Source organism: Mus caroli, unplaced genomic scaffold (assembly GCF_978045245.1).
Source record: "Mus caroli unplaced genomic scaffold, Mus_caroli_1 scaffold_16, whole genome shotgun sequence".
NCBI classification, from domain to species: Eukaryota; Metazoa; Chordata; class Mammalia; order Rodentia; family Muridae; genus Mus; species Mus caroli.
The window spans coordinates 67,096,561-67,113,046 of NW_028227271.1; the positions used below are offsets into that span (position 1 = coordinate 67,096,561).

At 46.0% G+C, this 16,486-nt stretch overlaps 1 protein-coding gene across 4 annotated transcripts in view; it reads right to left on the minus strand.

The window, feature by feature from the left end:
- Grhl2 (grainyhead like transcription factor 2) overlaps window positions 1-16,486 on the minus strand; it is a 131,950-nt gene that overhangs the window by 30,018 nt on the left and 85,446 nt on the right. For all 4 annotated transcript variants that reach the window (XM_085831924.1, XM_085831923.1, XM_021183428.2 and 1 more), the window contains one exon: window positions 3,384-3,542. In XM_085831924.1, the coding sequence (XP_085688050.1) occupies window positions 3,384-3,542 (159 nt within the window). The remainder of the gene's footprint in view (window positions 1-3,383; window positions 3,543-16,486) is intronic.

The following is a 16,486-nucleotide window of genomic DNA, read 5'->3' on the forward strand; positions in this document are numbered from 1 at the left end:
GAGAGCTACAGTGTACTCAAATAAAAATAAAAATAAATAAAGAAAAATTACATATGTAGAGTATAGTATTCAAGAAAAAGAGACACAGTATTCTCTCTTGGAGATTTCAGTAAGATACAGAGAGATGCCCCTCCACCAAGGTCATCTTATTTCCTGGAATATTTGCAGCCAAAACTTCCAGAATATATTACTTCTACACATATGGCAGCAGGCTATTTTGTGATTGATGCTATTACAGTTAACCCTCTGTGAGGTCAGAGGACTCCTTGGCATCCCCACTCCCTAACCCTGGGATATACAGAAACCCACCAGGAACACTACTACTTGCTGCGTAGAACAAATGACAGCCATGTACCCACCATCTTTCAATGACTTTAGGACATGTAAAACAGGAGCTATTTGGAATGTGACATAGCTTCCATTTTCAATGTTACAAGCATATCTACACAATTGAACAGTTCTTATAACTAACCACCTTTTCCAGGTTGAAGGCCCTGCCACACGACTTCAGAAAATAAAGCTTCAGGGCTGGCGGGGACTGCATACACTTCCCTTCCCATCCTCTCTCAATGAAAGGCTGAATAACTGAATGGAAGTATCTTTGTTTTTAAACTGGCAAACAAATAGTATAATCAACCATTTTATCCTCTTAAAGACTCTGGGACATAGGCTCACAGCCATAGAGCCACATCTAGGCCATCTGGGACTTCTGAAAGTCTGGATGTTTGTTTGTTTGCTTGTTTGTTTAGTTTTGGAGTTTTTTGAATGATCAGTTGTCATTCTGACATTCCGTGTATTAAGTTAGTCGTTCACGCAAGGAGCCTGACTGGGACAGATCCATGTCTGCTGTGTGAGTCTAGCCACGCGCCTTGTGCCTTCTGACCTACTGCATTCACTGTGAATGCTGAGTCAGTGGCCTCTGGGCTCCAGAGGCCACCTAACTGTCCCTGAGGTCTGGGGCTGTACCTACATCCCTGCGCAACTCTGACTGTGTCTTCCTTTCTCCCTTAGGGATCATTTCCTCCCCAGTGTCACTGTTCTTGGCTCACAGGGACCCATTTCTCCGGGTGCTACTTCATTGCTAAAACAGGCATTGTAATGCAACAGACTGTGGGGCCTTTAAGAATGAAGGACAGCAATGAATTGGCTACTGGCCTCTTTCATCTTCCCCTAGCCTGGGTCGTCACCAGTCCATGCCTGTGAGCACCCAGTGAGATAATTCCACCTTTGATAGCTAACTTGGCATGTACATGTGTTGTGTGCATGTGTACCACAGTGCATGCCAAGGCCAGAGAAGCACATGTAATCTCTTCTTTTACTCTTTATTGCCTTGGGACAGGGTCTCTTGATGAACCAGACGCTTGCCAGTTAAACTACAGTGGCTGGTCAGGGGTCTCTGGGGACCCACAGCACTGAAGTCACAGGCATATGCAGTATGCCAGATTCTTTTATGGGTGCTGAGGATTTGAACTCGCATCCTTGTGCTTGTATTCAAAGCATCTTATCCAGTGAGCCATCTCCAGCCTTTACTGAGCTTTTTAATAGTCATCCAATGGCCACTCTCCCATCACTCAGTTAGATTTATAGATAAGTTTGTGCTTAGTCCTCAGCACCAGTGTATTGCCTGCGTTTTTTTATTCTGTGTCTAAAGTTTATTATTGTCTACTAAATTTCCAAAGAAGGGATACTCACAGCACTTGCGTTGTTACACTCTTGTTTATGTTTTATTTGAAGTTTGTGATTTTTCTATATTTTTTACACTGGAGTTAATTTGGCTAGAAATAAAGTCCTTGGCCATGTTTATTTTATTCAGGCAACTGTTTTCTCCTAGCATAGGATTACTATTTTTAAAAAAAAAGATGATAAAAATCTCCTTATTGTCCCTGTTAGAAGCCAAGAGAAGTTTTTCTGTTTTTTCAATGTCTTCCCTCCTCCCTCCCTTCCTCCCCTCCCCCCCCCCCAATAGCATCTCACTATGTACACTTGGCTATCCTGAACACAAATGTAGACCAGGCTGGCCTTAAGCTCACAGAGATCTGCTTGCCTCTGCCTCCCAATCACTGGGCTACAAGGCTGATAGCTGTCACTTCATATCGTTAGTCTGAGCTGGTTTCTCCAGAACGTGGTCAGCACTCTCGTGGGATGTTCTGCTGCGGCATTTGTCACATTTGTCTCACTCCGTTGCTTGGGAGGTTGTTGTTGTTGTTGTGTTTTGTTCTCAATTATCATTGATCTGTGACTCCTGGGTCATCTTTAGCTCTGTCCTCTGACATTTTCAGTCTCCTCCTGCATAACTTCCTTCCATCTTTGAAATCTGTCCTCTTTTCCCACCTGTCCTTCTTATGACTTTACCTGTCACATTGTTCAGGCATGGTTGCTTCCAGCATAATCTTCTGAAATAGTTCAGCTTTCATTTCTAGTTCTTCCCTGAGTTCCAGCACATTTCGATTCTCAGGCGCATGCTTTTCAGGTCCCTGTTGACCCCGCCTCTCCTGTTGTCGGATGCACTGACTCACCTTGAGATGCTGCTGGGCTACTTTTCATCTGCAGGGTGGTGATAACTTTGTGTGTTCGTTCATTGTCCATAGGGAAGCTGGTCTGATCTTGGACATGACAGCACTGTATGCTGAGTGTGTAAGAAGTAGTGAACTTATTATGTAGGTGTGATATCTACTCCCAAAATTTCTAGGTGAGGCCCTATGTCATACATCAAATGGCAAAGATTAACATGATATGTTCTAGAATAGTATCTACGCCCAATGAAAGGTCTAGATCTGTCATTTCAGCTGCATGTTCACAAAAGCACAGAATACTACAAACTGAATCTCCCCTCAATCCACCCCCTGTGCTGACCCGTGGTTCAACTCTGGTGAGGTCATGAGGCTTATTACTGATGCTATGACAGTGAAAAGACACACGGGGGAGCTCTTCTCTTTCTCCCCCATGTGAGGCCAAGGGAGCAGGATGGCTACTGGCAGCCAAGAAGATGACCCTCCCAAGGACTGCACTCATTGATCCTAGGTTTTTATCCCCCAGAACTGTAAATAAGTTACTAATGCTCACACCACCTAACCTGGGGTACTTTGTTTTAGCAGCCTGAGAACACTAAGCCATAGAGCAATGCCAGCCATTGAATTAATAGTAAAAATGGAAGGAAAAAGAAAAAAAAAAAAAAAAAAACAGCAAGAGCCAAAACAAAGGGCAATGGACTGGTGGCTCCCTAACACACAGCAGGACTTGAATGGAAAGCTTCCGCTTCCATAGGATAGCCAAATGACTCTCTAGACACCGCTAGACAAGAAAACGTGACAGGGGAAGACAGCCATTAAAGAAATCAGCTCATCATAGCAGTCTCCTCCTGACAAACTGTCATGCTGGCTCACCTTGTCGCAGAAGACCTTGATCTGGCAGTATGCTCTGTGGATGGGTTTATTGCTGCGGTTGTTGTAGCTGTACGTGTCGATCTGAATCATCAGGGGAAGTCCTTTTACACCCTTTTGGGAGGAGAAATCTGTACTCAAGCAATTCACGGTGATAAAAATCTGAAAGAGGGAGAAAGGGAGGTAAGTTGACAACTGCCATATAGTGGACTCCCCAGAAGAGATGTGAGCAGGCACGAAGTGAGAGTCGCACGTGGACCTGTAAGGACAACTGACAAATACCCAGCGCTCTCCCACAGAAAGTGGCTAGGTGCGCAAAACAAATTACATGGCACAAAACTTGTAAGCAATTCACTCTCACATATGACCTTGAAATAGACAATTTCAGCAAAACCTTAATCAGAAGTGAGGTTAGTAAAACTTTATTTTTTTCAATATATCAACATCGCCACTTCTAGGTGAGAGAAAGGGCTCTGCAGTTTAAGGGTGTTTGCTCCTTTGTAGAGGACAAGGGTTTGATTGCCAGGAGCCAGCCACATGGTGTGTCACAACTGTTGTCACTCCAGTTCCAGGGGATGCAGGGCCTCCAGAGGCTCCTGCACACACGGTGCACATACATACACCCAGGCACACACACGTAAATTAAATTATTCAATTAATTTAAAAAGTTGTCACTTCTAATAGTTATAACTTTCCCTAACCTCTGATCTTCAGGATAAAAATTAAATAAGATAAAAACTTCCTTTTTCAATACAATAGCACTGAAACCTCATTATGTTTGTGTAGACTTTCTTCCTTGCCTGGGAAGCATGATGTCTGGAGTAATATTGTATTATTTAATATCACTGGTCCCTAATGCAACGCCTAGCAGAGAACTGACATTCAATGAACCCGAGATAAATGGACCAATGACTGATCTCAACCTGAGCTCCAGCTGAGAACAGCTGAGGGACCTGATCTAAATCATGCAATACTTTCAGCTCTCAATGTCCACATTAAAGTACCTGCAAGCCCTCTTGCTGCAGAAGGAAATCTAAATACTAATCTATCTCAAGTTATAAAGCAGTAAGAAGCTGGCAAAGGCAAGGAATAAATCAGGAGGGATTAAACCACAGTGTCCACCTCTCCTAGTAACGAGAGCACTGGCACACACTTGCAATCCCAGTAATCATGGGTGAGTCGGGAGGATCGCGGGGCCAAGTGCAACCTGGGAAATATAGCAAGATTACGTCCATTGGGCTTGAAGGGGACAAACAAAGCCCTCATCTTATAGCATGTGGCATCAAGAAAAATTTAAAAAAACCTTCAAGCAAAAAACAAAAGCAAAACGGAAATAAAAGAACATACACTAGAAATGCCACCATCCCAACAGGGTAGAAATTCTGATATGTTTTTAAGAGTTCTATTTGACTAACAGAAAAAGCAAAACCAAGTTTCATTATAACGAACTGGTAGAGACAGAGGATGGAAGCACATGGGCTGGAGAGACCCTCATGGTACACATGGTGGGTCCGTTTGTCAGGTCTGGATCTGCAATGCCCCCAAGACTTTGTGAGTGCTATCTGAGGTTGTGCAGCCTTTAGGAGGAGGCCTGGCTGGGAACTAGGTCTCTGGGCCTTGAAGGTTAAAGCCAGACCCTGGCTCTTGGCACACTCTCTGCCTTCTGGCCCACCTTGATGTGAACAGCCCCTGCCGCACACTCCTGCTGTGATGCCTCCCATCCACATGGACTGAGACCTTCCGAAACTCTGGGCAAAGAAAGAAAAACAAAACATCTTCTCTCATTACTCTGTTTTAATCATGTGTTCTGGGCACCGAGACACAAAAAGTAACACACCATTCAACGGTGATTCTCGTGGGAACCAGAGAACACTGGCGACAGTGGTCATGGGAAACCAGGACATATATTATTATGTATAATCAACTTTTCAAAAGTGTTGTTCCCTGGGCTTTTAATGGACGTCAAAAACTAGAGCCGGGCAAGCCTTTAATCTCAGCACTTTGGAGACAGAGGCAGGTAGATTTCTGTGTTCGAAGCCAGCCTGGTCTACAGAGTGAGTTCCAGGACAAACCAGGGCTATACAGAGAAACTGTGTCTTGAGAAAACAAAACAAACAAACAAACAAACCTAGAGCTTTTGCACCCTTGTGAGGGTGCCTAATTTGCCTGCAGGAAGAGAGGCCACCTTAGATATCTTCCTAAGTCCCAAGCTGCTCTGTTTGAAGTCCTGCAAGCTTTTGGTAATTTACAGCACCAGGCACCTCATTGCCAGAGCTTTAACCACACGTCTTTGTATCTGTGAACTCCTCTACGATATCTTAGCTGCATTAGTAAGACAGCCATCAACTGTCCAGGACAGTTGACAAGTTTCAATGATGTGCTAATTACAACTCTGCTGTACTGGTTAGTTTTGTGTCAACTTGACACAGCTGGAGTTATCACAGAGAAAGGAGCTTCAGTTGAAGAAATGCCTCCATGAGATCCAACTGTAAGGCATTTTCTCAATTAGTGATCAAGGGGGAAAGGCCCCTTGTGGGTGGGACCATCTCTGGGCTGGTAGTCTTGGGTTCTATACAAGAGCAGGCTGAGCAAGCCAGGGGAAGCAAGCCAGTAAAGAACATCCCTCCATGGCCTCTGCATCAGCTCCTGCTCCCTGACCTGCTTGAGTTCCAGTCCTGACTTCTTTCTGTGATGAACAGCAGTGTGGAAATGTGAGTGGAATAAATCCTTTCCTCCCCAACTTGCTTCTTGGTCATGGTGTTTGTGCAGGAATAGAAACCCTGACTAAGACATCTGCCTACTGAGCCAGAGGCTTCACCTTTCCAGCCACAACCAAAAAACAAATTCTGAAGGTCTCCTTCGCAGGACATAATGTGCAGGTGCTTTGAGAGATGTGTTAAATATAAATTTGTCCTGTTTGTTTGGCTTTGAGGCAGGGTCCTTCTCTGTAACCCAAGGTCACCGGAAACTTGGAATTCAATATTTGACCAGGCTGGTATTAAACTTGTGGTGCTTGGCCTGATGAAGCAGCCTCTCTAGAGCTAGAATTACAGGCATGATCCCCCATGCCCAATAAGAATGAATAAATTTTAGCTCCTTTACACCCAGACACAGGTACACACACATACATGAAGGGAAAGAATAAATGTAAAAGGTAAAGCATGTTTTAATTTCCCTACCTCACTCACTCTTCATACATACCCTGCAATATCATGTTGTATATTTTAAATATACAACACAAGATACCTTTAAATATATATACTCATTCACTCATTCTTTTCCTTCATTTATTCAGTCTATAGGTATCCATAAAAACACACAATGGATCAAATGGTGTTAGACATTAGAAATAAGAGAGAAGACAAGTCTACTTCATAGAGCTAACAATTCAAGTCGGATGCAACAAGTTCTCATGCGGTGGTCAGGTCAGGATGTGAGGAGAGAGGCCCCAGGAACACAGAACAAAGTCCTCAACCTGGAGGACATTAGTGAAATATAACCCACAGAGACTCTAGGCTTGAACGGGGGCCTCACAAATTCTGGGGAAAGGTAGGGATGGGGCCGGGAGATGAGATCAACTGACGATGTAAACACCTGAGTGGTAAGGGCTGCTAAGACAGTCTACAGCTAGGAGGAATGTCTACGAAGCCTCCAGAATAGAAACACTGTGTCAATAACAATCACAGTAAAAGAAAATGCTACCTCCAGCCTTGGAAATTGCAGAGAAATTTTACTTAACAACTCACTTAAGCAGCAGAGATCTGCAAATGTCTTAAGTCCCCTGAGGCCATGGCAGTACAAATATATAAGCTCTGGGCCCTGTAACCATGGAAGGCAGGGGTGAGGTGGGGTGAGAGAATCGTGTGGTGTCTTAAAGATGACAATAGCTTCATTGACCACTGATCTGAAGGTCAGGAAGGAGGCGTCCTTTTCTGGGAACACTTGACTTGTTTTATTGCTGGCAATGGGATGATCTTGGCCAGAATATAGTTTTGTGTTAGCAAATTAAATAGTCACTCTGCTGAACTGTGTGGCTGTCCCTAATCCTGGCCATGCATTTCAGAGATCTTCCTGATAATCCACCGGGACCTCAATCCTGACTGCCCCCACCCTCATCAAAAGGTCTGCCTAGTAGAAAAGCCAGTGTTCTGGTAGATATGCCCTACCTGACTGAGCTTCATGACTAACTCACTGATTTGCATGTCCATCATTCAGTGTGGTAGGAAGAAATGCTAATTATGGTCTGCCAGCTCTACGTCTGACCTGAGAGAGCCAGAGCAACAGATCATGACTACTTACAAGGAAGGACCACTTAAGTCACCCAGTCATCTAAAGCCAATGAGGCAACAGACGCTCACTGGCAATGTACTACAATAAATAGACTCAATTGTCCTTGGAAAGGCTATAAAAGCCAGTCACCCAGGACACAAGGTTCCTAAAAGCCAACTGAGTTCTATCTGGAGACATTTAGATTCAATGCTCTTAAAAGAGAAAGGGTCTCCACAGAAGGCCCGAAGTAGCATCCTGATTCCATAAAAGGTAAACCACAGGAGTCTGCTTTCTTGTGTCTGAATCTCCCAGGTCAGCACAGCAGGCAGGCAGGATGCTATGCTGGGCTCAGCACTGCTTCCTTCCCCTACTGACTAACCCTTGGAAAAGCAGAGTTTCAGTGGCTGATGGCATCAGTCATAGCCTGGCCGTGCCACACTCCAGATCCAAAAGGTTGAACTTTAACCAAGGCAGGGTGGGGAGGCATGGAGGCCGTTAACTAAAACCTTGGCCTCAGAACTGATAAGCACTCATTTGTTTCTTCTTGCAAACCCTACCAAGTACCAGCTCCATGGGAAGCAGGCAAACACGAGAGGGCGTTTTCCTACGTGTAAATGTGTTACGGAGGTATGAGGATGGCGTGATGTCGCCCACTGAAGGTCCATCCACGTGTCAGGCACAGGAAGGGCTTTCTAGCTTCATTAGGAGCTCAGACTACACAAAGGACAGATAGAGAGGGGTAAATAACCCATCTGCCCATGAGGTAGACGCCCAACAATTGGGCTGCCTCTACTTCCACACTTTCCAAACCTCAGGTGGGTTCTTCTAATTCTAGAAGCCCACCTTTCCTTCTTCTGGAAAACTAATTAAATTGTGTGCGTTCAAGCAAATAATAAACAGCATTTCAATTTCCTCCACGTGCTCACAGTAAATCAGATAATTTCTTAGTGTGCCTAGACACCGTCCCCAGAAAGAGCTGTTCCATGCACATGAGGTTTTAAAAAATAAAACCCTTTGTTACAAGACAATTCCGGCTTGGTGGTTTCTAACACAAAAGTGACTTTGCTGAGGTCTCAACCTGAGCTGTGCACCAGGCAAATAGGACGGTCTGTCACCAGTGAGCAGCAGGGCCAAACCGGGACCTCATGGTTAACTTCCACTGTGTTTCTTGGGCTTCCCAGTAGAAACAACTGACCCTACCTTTAGTTGATTTGGAAAGCAATTTGAGATTTAAAACTAATTCCTCATATCCGTGGATTCAATGTCATGGCTTTATTTGACTTCATAAAAATTGAATTTTATATTACTACTATCTTTCTGGCTGAAGGCTATTAATATATTAACGTATATTCTAACACTTCAAATTCTAAAGAGCTTATCTAAGGAATCACACAGGCATTAGCCCCAGAATCACAGGTAGAATATGCACTGGGAAATAAGTTTAACACCAGACTCTATTCATTCTCCCTTCAAAAATGTAAGTGTGGGGACGCCAATCCCTCTCGCCTCTTGTTTTTGCTGTTGCCTCCTCCTCTTCCTCCTCTTCTTCCTTTTCCTCCTTCTCTTGGTCCTCCTCTTCCTCTTCCTCCTTCCCTAGACAGTCTCACCATGTGTGTCTAGCTATCCTGGAACTCACTGTGTAGACCAAGCTGTCCTGAACTAACAGAGATCCTCCTGCCTCTGCCTCCAAGGTGCTGAAATTAGTCCATGCTTCTTATTAAAGCCCTTTATACACCTTCCTTACATTTTCTTTTTTCATTTTTCTTCCACTTCAGTAAGACTGTGCTTGAGTGCAGATGGAATGACAAATTGAGACAGGCAGATGCTAAGGAGCCTCAAGGGACAACACTGAAGCGTGAGCTGCTGGTGTCCTCCATGGACACTCAGATCCACCCACCAGTTCTTCTCTGCTGGCACTATGTGGGAGGAGAGACTAGCAAGACAAGTCCACCCACGCAAAGCTTCCTCTTTGTGCCTGTTGTTTCCTGAAGCCCCCGCTTGCACGGCGATTTGCAGATATGATGCGTGTATTTCTCTAGTTTGTTTTACCTTGTATTCTTACAATGCATTTATTTTCTACACTTGCTATGGGTATGTCTGGACACACACAGATAAATGCTTGATTTTCTCTCCCATTCTGCAATGGTTTTTCTTCTTTTCCACCACCCCTGGGTTTTTTGTTTGTTTGTTTCTGTTGTTTCCAGAGAAGATCAAACCTGGTCCATTTCAGGGCCACTACATTCTGCTGTCCTTGCGGATCCTCTTCAGACACACCAGCTCTGGCCTTCCCGCCAAGAGAGAGGCACACTCTCTCAAGTTTCTCTTTTCTGTTTTCTTCATATACTTAATATTTTTTAAATTGAATGTGTTGTTTGCTGTTTTGTGTTTAATTACCTATCTGTTCCATGAGGGCAAAAAGCCCGTAAGAAGCCCCTTTGTCTGCCTCAAGTTAGCTGCATTATGGCAGGCTTAGGTTCCTCAGCAAATATTTATTCAATGAGTTAAGAGAACGTGAGTTATTTTTCCAAATATGCTTTGTTCCCTTCTGTGCATGATCATGCTTTCATAAGATTGGCAGAAGTAGCTGCTGCCGCCAGGGTCTCAGCATGGCTTAGTTGCTCGGATCCAAGTACTCTCTGAAGCTATCTGCTTCTCTGTAGATTTATCTACGCGTCTACGGACTGAGGTACCTGCATGCCTAAGTGAAGCACCAACTACATACTCAGCTTGATCATCTGTCTGTCTGTCTATCCAACTAACCACCTCCCCATCCACGAATGCTTACGTAAGAAGCACAGAGTACCTATAACAAGCCCTGGTCCCAGGACAGCACTGCTGCTTTCTAGTGCCAGCCAGTGTTCTGGGGCAAACATAAGCAGACACTCAGTTGGACAATTCAGACCAGACTTGCTGTGAGAACTTGGGAAGAGCTTAACCAGAGGACCCCCTGTAGGAATCGTGGGCTAAGAGAGGGGTAGAGAAGAAATAATAAAGAAGGAAGCTGAGTAGAGGGCGGGAAAGACCATGAGGTGGGCGTTGGGCTGTGGAGAGGCACAGCAGCTCTGCAGTGACAAGGCCATCGGCGAGTGGCCAAGTGTGTGCCATGGCCAAGTGGAATAAACAAACAGCCCTGAGTTAGAGGGCCAGCGAGCTACTAAAGAAAGCCACGGGGCTCCGCAGTGGGAGGAGAGACAAACATTAAAAATAGAGGGCTCACCTGGGCTAGGCAGGCTGGGCATGTGGGGGCACCGGACCTGACAGAGAGCAGGAGCCATCATCTAAAACCTCCAAATCAGCCAATAGGTAGGGTTGTCCTGCAATAGGGGGCTTTCCAGAAGAAACCAGCTTCCTCTACAGCTGAGAATAAGGTGAAATTCACAAACAGGGAAGGGAAGGAAGGGGAGGAGAGGGGGGAGGGGAGGGGAGGGGAGGGGGAGAGGAGGGGGAGTGGAAGGGAAAGGGGAAGGGGGAGGGGAGGGGGAGTGGAAGGGAAAGGGGAGGAGGAGTGGAAGGGAAAGGGGAAGGGGAATGGAGAGGGGTGGAAGGGAAAGGGGAGTGGAAGGGAAAGGGGAAGGGGAATGGAGGGGGAGTGGAAGGGAAAGGGGAATGGAAAGGGGAGTGGAAGGGAAAGGGGCGTGGAGGGGGAGGGGAGGGGGAGGGGAGAGGAGGGGAAGGGGCAGGGAGGGGAAAGGGAGGGGAAAGGGAGGGGAAAGGGAGGGGAAAGGGAGGGGAAAGGGAAGGGAAGGGAAAGGGAAGGGAAAGGGAGGGGAAAGGGAGGGGAAAGGGAAGGGAAAGGGAGGGGAAAGGGAGGGGAAAGGGAGGGGAAAGAGAAGGGAAAGGGAAGGGAAAGGGAAGGGAAAGGGAAGGGAAAGGGAAGGGAAAGGGAAGGGAAAGGGAAAGGGAAAGGGAAAGGGAAAGGGAAAGGGAAAGGGAAAGGGAAAGGGAAAGGGAAAGGGAAAGGGAAAGGGAAAGGGAAAGGGAAAGGGAAAGGGAAAGGGAAGGGAAGGGAAGGAAAGGAAAGGAAAGGAAAGGAAAGGAAAGGAAAGGGGGAGGAGGGAGGGAAGGAGGGAGGGAAGGAAGGAAGGAAGCTCCTGCAGCCAGCCCTCCTGCATTCATACCCTGTCTTTTAAGAAGCTCCAACAATCTGCACTATAGTGCTATGGTATTTAAATGAGGCCATACTTTTAAACGAAAAGGAGCCATGCAGGAACATGTAAGGAGTCCTGCACCATCACCAGCAGCACCATACTGTCCAGAGCCAGCCTCCCGGATGCACGTCCTTCCTCAAACCCAGGGCAGTTAACCAGGCCACTGAGGGCATGGGTGAGCTAGCTCCCTCTACACCACAGGGAGCTCCAGCACTTCCCCAAAGGACACCCCCCCTCCTGGCCAGATTTTCCCTCAGGGAATTTATAAAGTCAACCTCAGATGACTCAGTGTGGACCAGCTTATGAATCTCATTAATTGAACAAACATTAAATCAAGGTAAATTAAAACGGTCCTGGTCACAAGCCTCCATTGGTCTCCAATCTGCACCATTCAGGTCTACCACCCCAGGAGATCTTGCACAGCAAGCAGCACCCTGGGAATGGGAAGATGTGACAATGTAACTGTTGGCTGTCTGCTTCAGTTGTGACAAGTTCCCATCCTGAGAATTTAAATGCAGACTGAGAGACTCATTCACTCAAATTCTTGGTGTTTTACTTTCTTGTCTTCTCTTCTCTCCTCCTCTTCCTCCTCCCCCCTTCCCCCCTCCCTCTCTCTCTGGACAGGGCGGCATATAGTCCTGGTCTGTGTGATACCAGAGATCAAAGCCAGGGCTTTGTACAAGCGAGGTGAGCAGCCTTCCAACCTGGCCACACCCCAGGTCTTAAAACTTAAGTTTGTAATGCTCAAATCCAACACAAAACTCAAAAGGCGCTGTACTGGCTGATTTTGTGTCAACTTGACACAGGCTGGAGTTATCACAGAGATAGGAGCTTCAGTTGGGGAAATGCCTCCATGAGATCCAGTTGTGGGACATTTTCTCAATTAGTGATGGGGGGTGGGGGGAGGCTTCCTTGTGGGTGGGGCCATCCCTGGGCTGGTAGTCTTGGGTTTTATAAGAGAGCAGGCTGAGCAAGCCAGGGGAAGCAAGCCAGTAAGAATATCCCTCCATAGCCTCTGCATCAGCTCCTGCTTCCTGCCCTGTTTGAGTTCCAGTCCTGACTTCCTTTGGTGATGAATAGCAATGTGGAAGTGTAAGCTGAATAAACCCTTTCCTCCCCAACTTGCTTCTTAGTCATGATGTTTGTGCAGGAAAAGAACCCCTGACTAAGACAGGCGTGAAAAGCGAAACAGAACCTTCTCACTCCTTGCTCCCCATTAAACATTTAAGTGCAGGGCAACCACATGCACTGTCCTACTTGGGAAGCCACAGAAGAGAATGTACACAGCCCTGATTCTCACTCCTCTCACCTAATGCTGAAATCTGATATGATAGTTCTGTCTCTTTAAAACATGCTTACATATAAAATAATAATGTCCCCCCCATTGGGGCCGTTTCCGACTTTTAATTATAAACAAACCCACCGTGAATGTCTTTCTGTGTAGGTTTTGTACACACAGTACACAGGAATGTAAGTTGGCTGCTGGTGTTGTTCTCTTCAGCTGTGCTTTCTCAGCAGCATCTTTGTTTTTGTTTTGTTTTCGAGACAGGGTTTCTCTGTGTAGCCCTGGCTGTCCTGGAACTCACTCTGTAGACCAGGTTGGCCTCAAACTCAGAAATCTGCCTGTCTCTGCCTTCCAAGTGCTGGGATTAAAGGTGTGTGCCAACACTACCCAGATCAGCAGCATCTTTTTGTAGCCCAAGCTTTCAGATGCATGTTCCCTTCGATCTAGAGGAAGCCTTATGAAAACTCCTGCTTCCCAGCCCCATCTTGCGTGCTCAAGTTTCCAACCCCGGAAATGCGGCAGCTCCCTCTCCCCTCCCTGCCAACCCTCCCCCGTCCCTGCCAACCCTCCCCCGTCCCTGCCAACCCTCCCCCGTCCCTGCCAACCCTCCCCCGTCCCTGCCAACCCTCCCCCGTCCCTGCCCACCCTCTCTGACCTCACAGGGCTGGCTTCCTCTTCTACGTGCCAAATGGCCAAGTGCAGGACAGGAGGCGAGGAGGGGAAGAGAGAAAAGCTGGACAAATATTAGTAACGAATTGACCTAAGTTTAGCCTGTGTGTCATTAATCACACTATTCTAATTTCTCATCTAAATATTTAAAATAAAAAAAAATGCAGAAATGACAAGAGAAAAGAAAAGAGAGAGTGGTTCCTGCCTGTAATCCCAGACAGGGGTACTAGAAGTTCGTCTTAGCTCCAAGCCTGTCCTAACTTCTCTGAGAACAGGATCTGTACCTGGCCATGAATCTCCAGAAACTGGTACCTCGTGTGCTGCCTCAAATGTACCACTGTCTCACTGTCTGTGAGAGCTGAGATGACCTGCCCAACACGAAGCAGTATGGCTTGCTCGGCTCTGTTATGCATTTGCTGTGTTACTGAGGGAAGCCAGCTAACTTTAAATCACTCCTTAGTTAGATGAAAACTGTCACCTGCTTAGAAACACGAATAATTGAGTAATATATATATAAAGGCCTGGCAGGGTGCCTGAGATATAGTAATTACTGAACAAATATTAGTCACTGTGCACACAAGCACACACCATTATGTCGTGAAATCCAAGTGTGTAATTCAATTCTCTGCACAACACAAAGGTCCATAGCTGTTAGGTACGGAGCCATAAGTAGAATGAGGGGCAGAAACCATGGCTACTCCACGCTAACAAAAAAGATCAACTGATATCGTCAGTGAGATGCCATCCAAAGATTAGTCCTTAGTCCTTGTTCACAGCATTAGCTCCAGCCTCGTAGCTGTTCCTGTCAGCCCTGGCCTTATAAAAGGGGAACAAAGGCATGGCTTTGTTTAAGTTCAGTACCAAAGACTCCAGTAAATGTTTGCTTTTCCCTTTTAGAGCTCCCTCCGCCCACACCACGCCCCAGAAAACACATAAAAACACCATTTGCCCTGCTTGGCTGTGTGTAACTCAATCTTTTCGAGACCTCTCCCAGGAGCCTCTCCCAGTGCTCTCTTTGCTTTTGAGACTACGGGATGCCCCATAATATTCTCTATCCGATAACCTGTTTAAAATGGGGCCTCAGTTAGGCAAAAACGCTAGCTTAGTAAAAGTGGGAGAGGGATGTCCACGCAAATGGCCGTTTCTCTCAACTCACTTAGAAGCAAAGGGATGTGGGGTGGGGGACCAGCAAAGTTATGAACCTCAGAAATATCATCTCCTTTAGACAGTCTTTGGCTCTCTCTGTGCATCCTGAAAACCAATATTTATACATCTCCCTCCCCCCCCCCCCCGTGTCTGAGTTCAAGGGAGAGAGAGCACTAGCCATTAAGAAATATACCCTAGGAAGGTGCTTTGTGACTACCAAGCTTAACTTTCTGTAAATTGCTTTTTAGATTTATTTATTTTACTCCGTGTACCTGAGTGTTTTGCATATATATGTGCATGCATATATATGTATATGTACCTCATGCATGTCCCATGCCCTGAGTTTAGGAAAAAACATCAGATCCCTCCAAATTGGAATCACAGATGGTTGTGAGTCACCATGTGGGTGCTGGAAATAGAACCTGGGTCCTCTACAAGAAAGAGTTACTAGTGCTCTTATCCACTAAGACATCTCCAGACCCCCAAGTTTGACTTTTTAGAGTTCTGTATTTGGCACACAGCATCAATAATGCAGGGTGTGATTGCACGTGCCTGTAATCCCAGTACTGGGCAATGGAGTCAGGGCAATCAAGAAAACACAGCCAGCCTCTGCTACATGTCTCTATAGCAGCATCCATCAGACATTTCAGATGAAAAAGAAATACTGGAAAAGACAGATAGAGACGTAGCTCAGCAGGCAAGTGCATTTGCTGCTCTTCCGGAGGACCCAGATTTAGTTCCCAGCACCCATGTCTGGTGGCTCACAATTACCTGTAACTGCAGTTCAAGGGGAATCTGACATCCTCTTTTGGCTTCCGTGGGAACTGCGCACGTACACACACCCACCCACCCACACACACACACACACACACACACACTCTCGAAAATTAAATAAAAAAGAGAGGAGGAAGAAAAGAAATCTGAGACATGATAGATTCACCACAACTAGGTACTGAGTTTAAGCTAATCTTTTAATTAGCATAGTCTCACTTTACTAACGATAACGTTGGGAATGCCCAAGAAGATTAAAATAACTCTGTTCCCCCTAATTCGCTGCTTTCTGTAGTGAAATGTCACTGCCATCATAGAGCTGATTTGTTTCCAAGCTGTCTCTTAAACTAGTCGAGAGGCTGTACCTTCATTCCCCACTCATATGCAGGCAGCTGGGAGAGGCTTGCTCACCTCCAGCTGCAGGTTGAGAAGGGAGCAGCTAAGGAGGAAACCAACACAGAAGAAAAGAAAGATGTGGGGATTCCACATGGACAGAGGAAGTCACGCCACTGTCCATCTGTCATCAGAACTGCACACCCAGACGCTGCCTACCTGCCTACTGTACACTCTCTGCCAAGCAGTGCTTTGCATTTTCCTGAAAGATGGGTTCACAGAGGAATGAAGGACTCCTGCTGGAATCAGCTAGCCATCTCAACAATCACTTCTCAAAAATGGCCTCAGCTCTTAGGAGACAACTTCTCAATATTAGAGCAAAAGCAGATAAATTTCTATTGTAAATTTCGTTCTCTCTCTCCCTCTCTCATATGTGGGGGTAGTGTGTGTGTGTGTGTGTGTGTGTGTAAAGATTAGAGAACAAC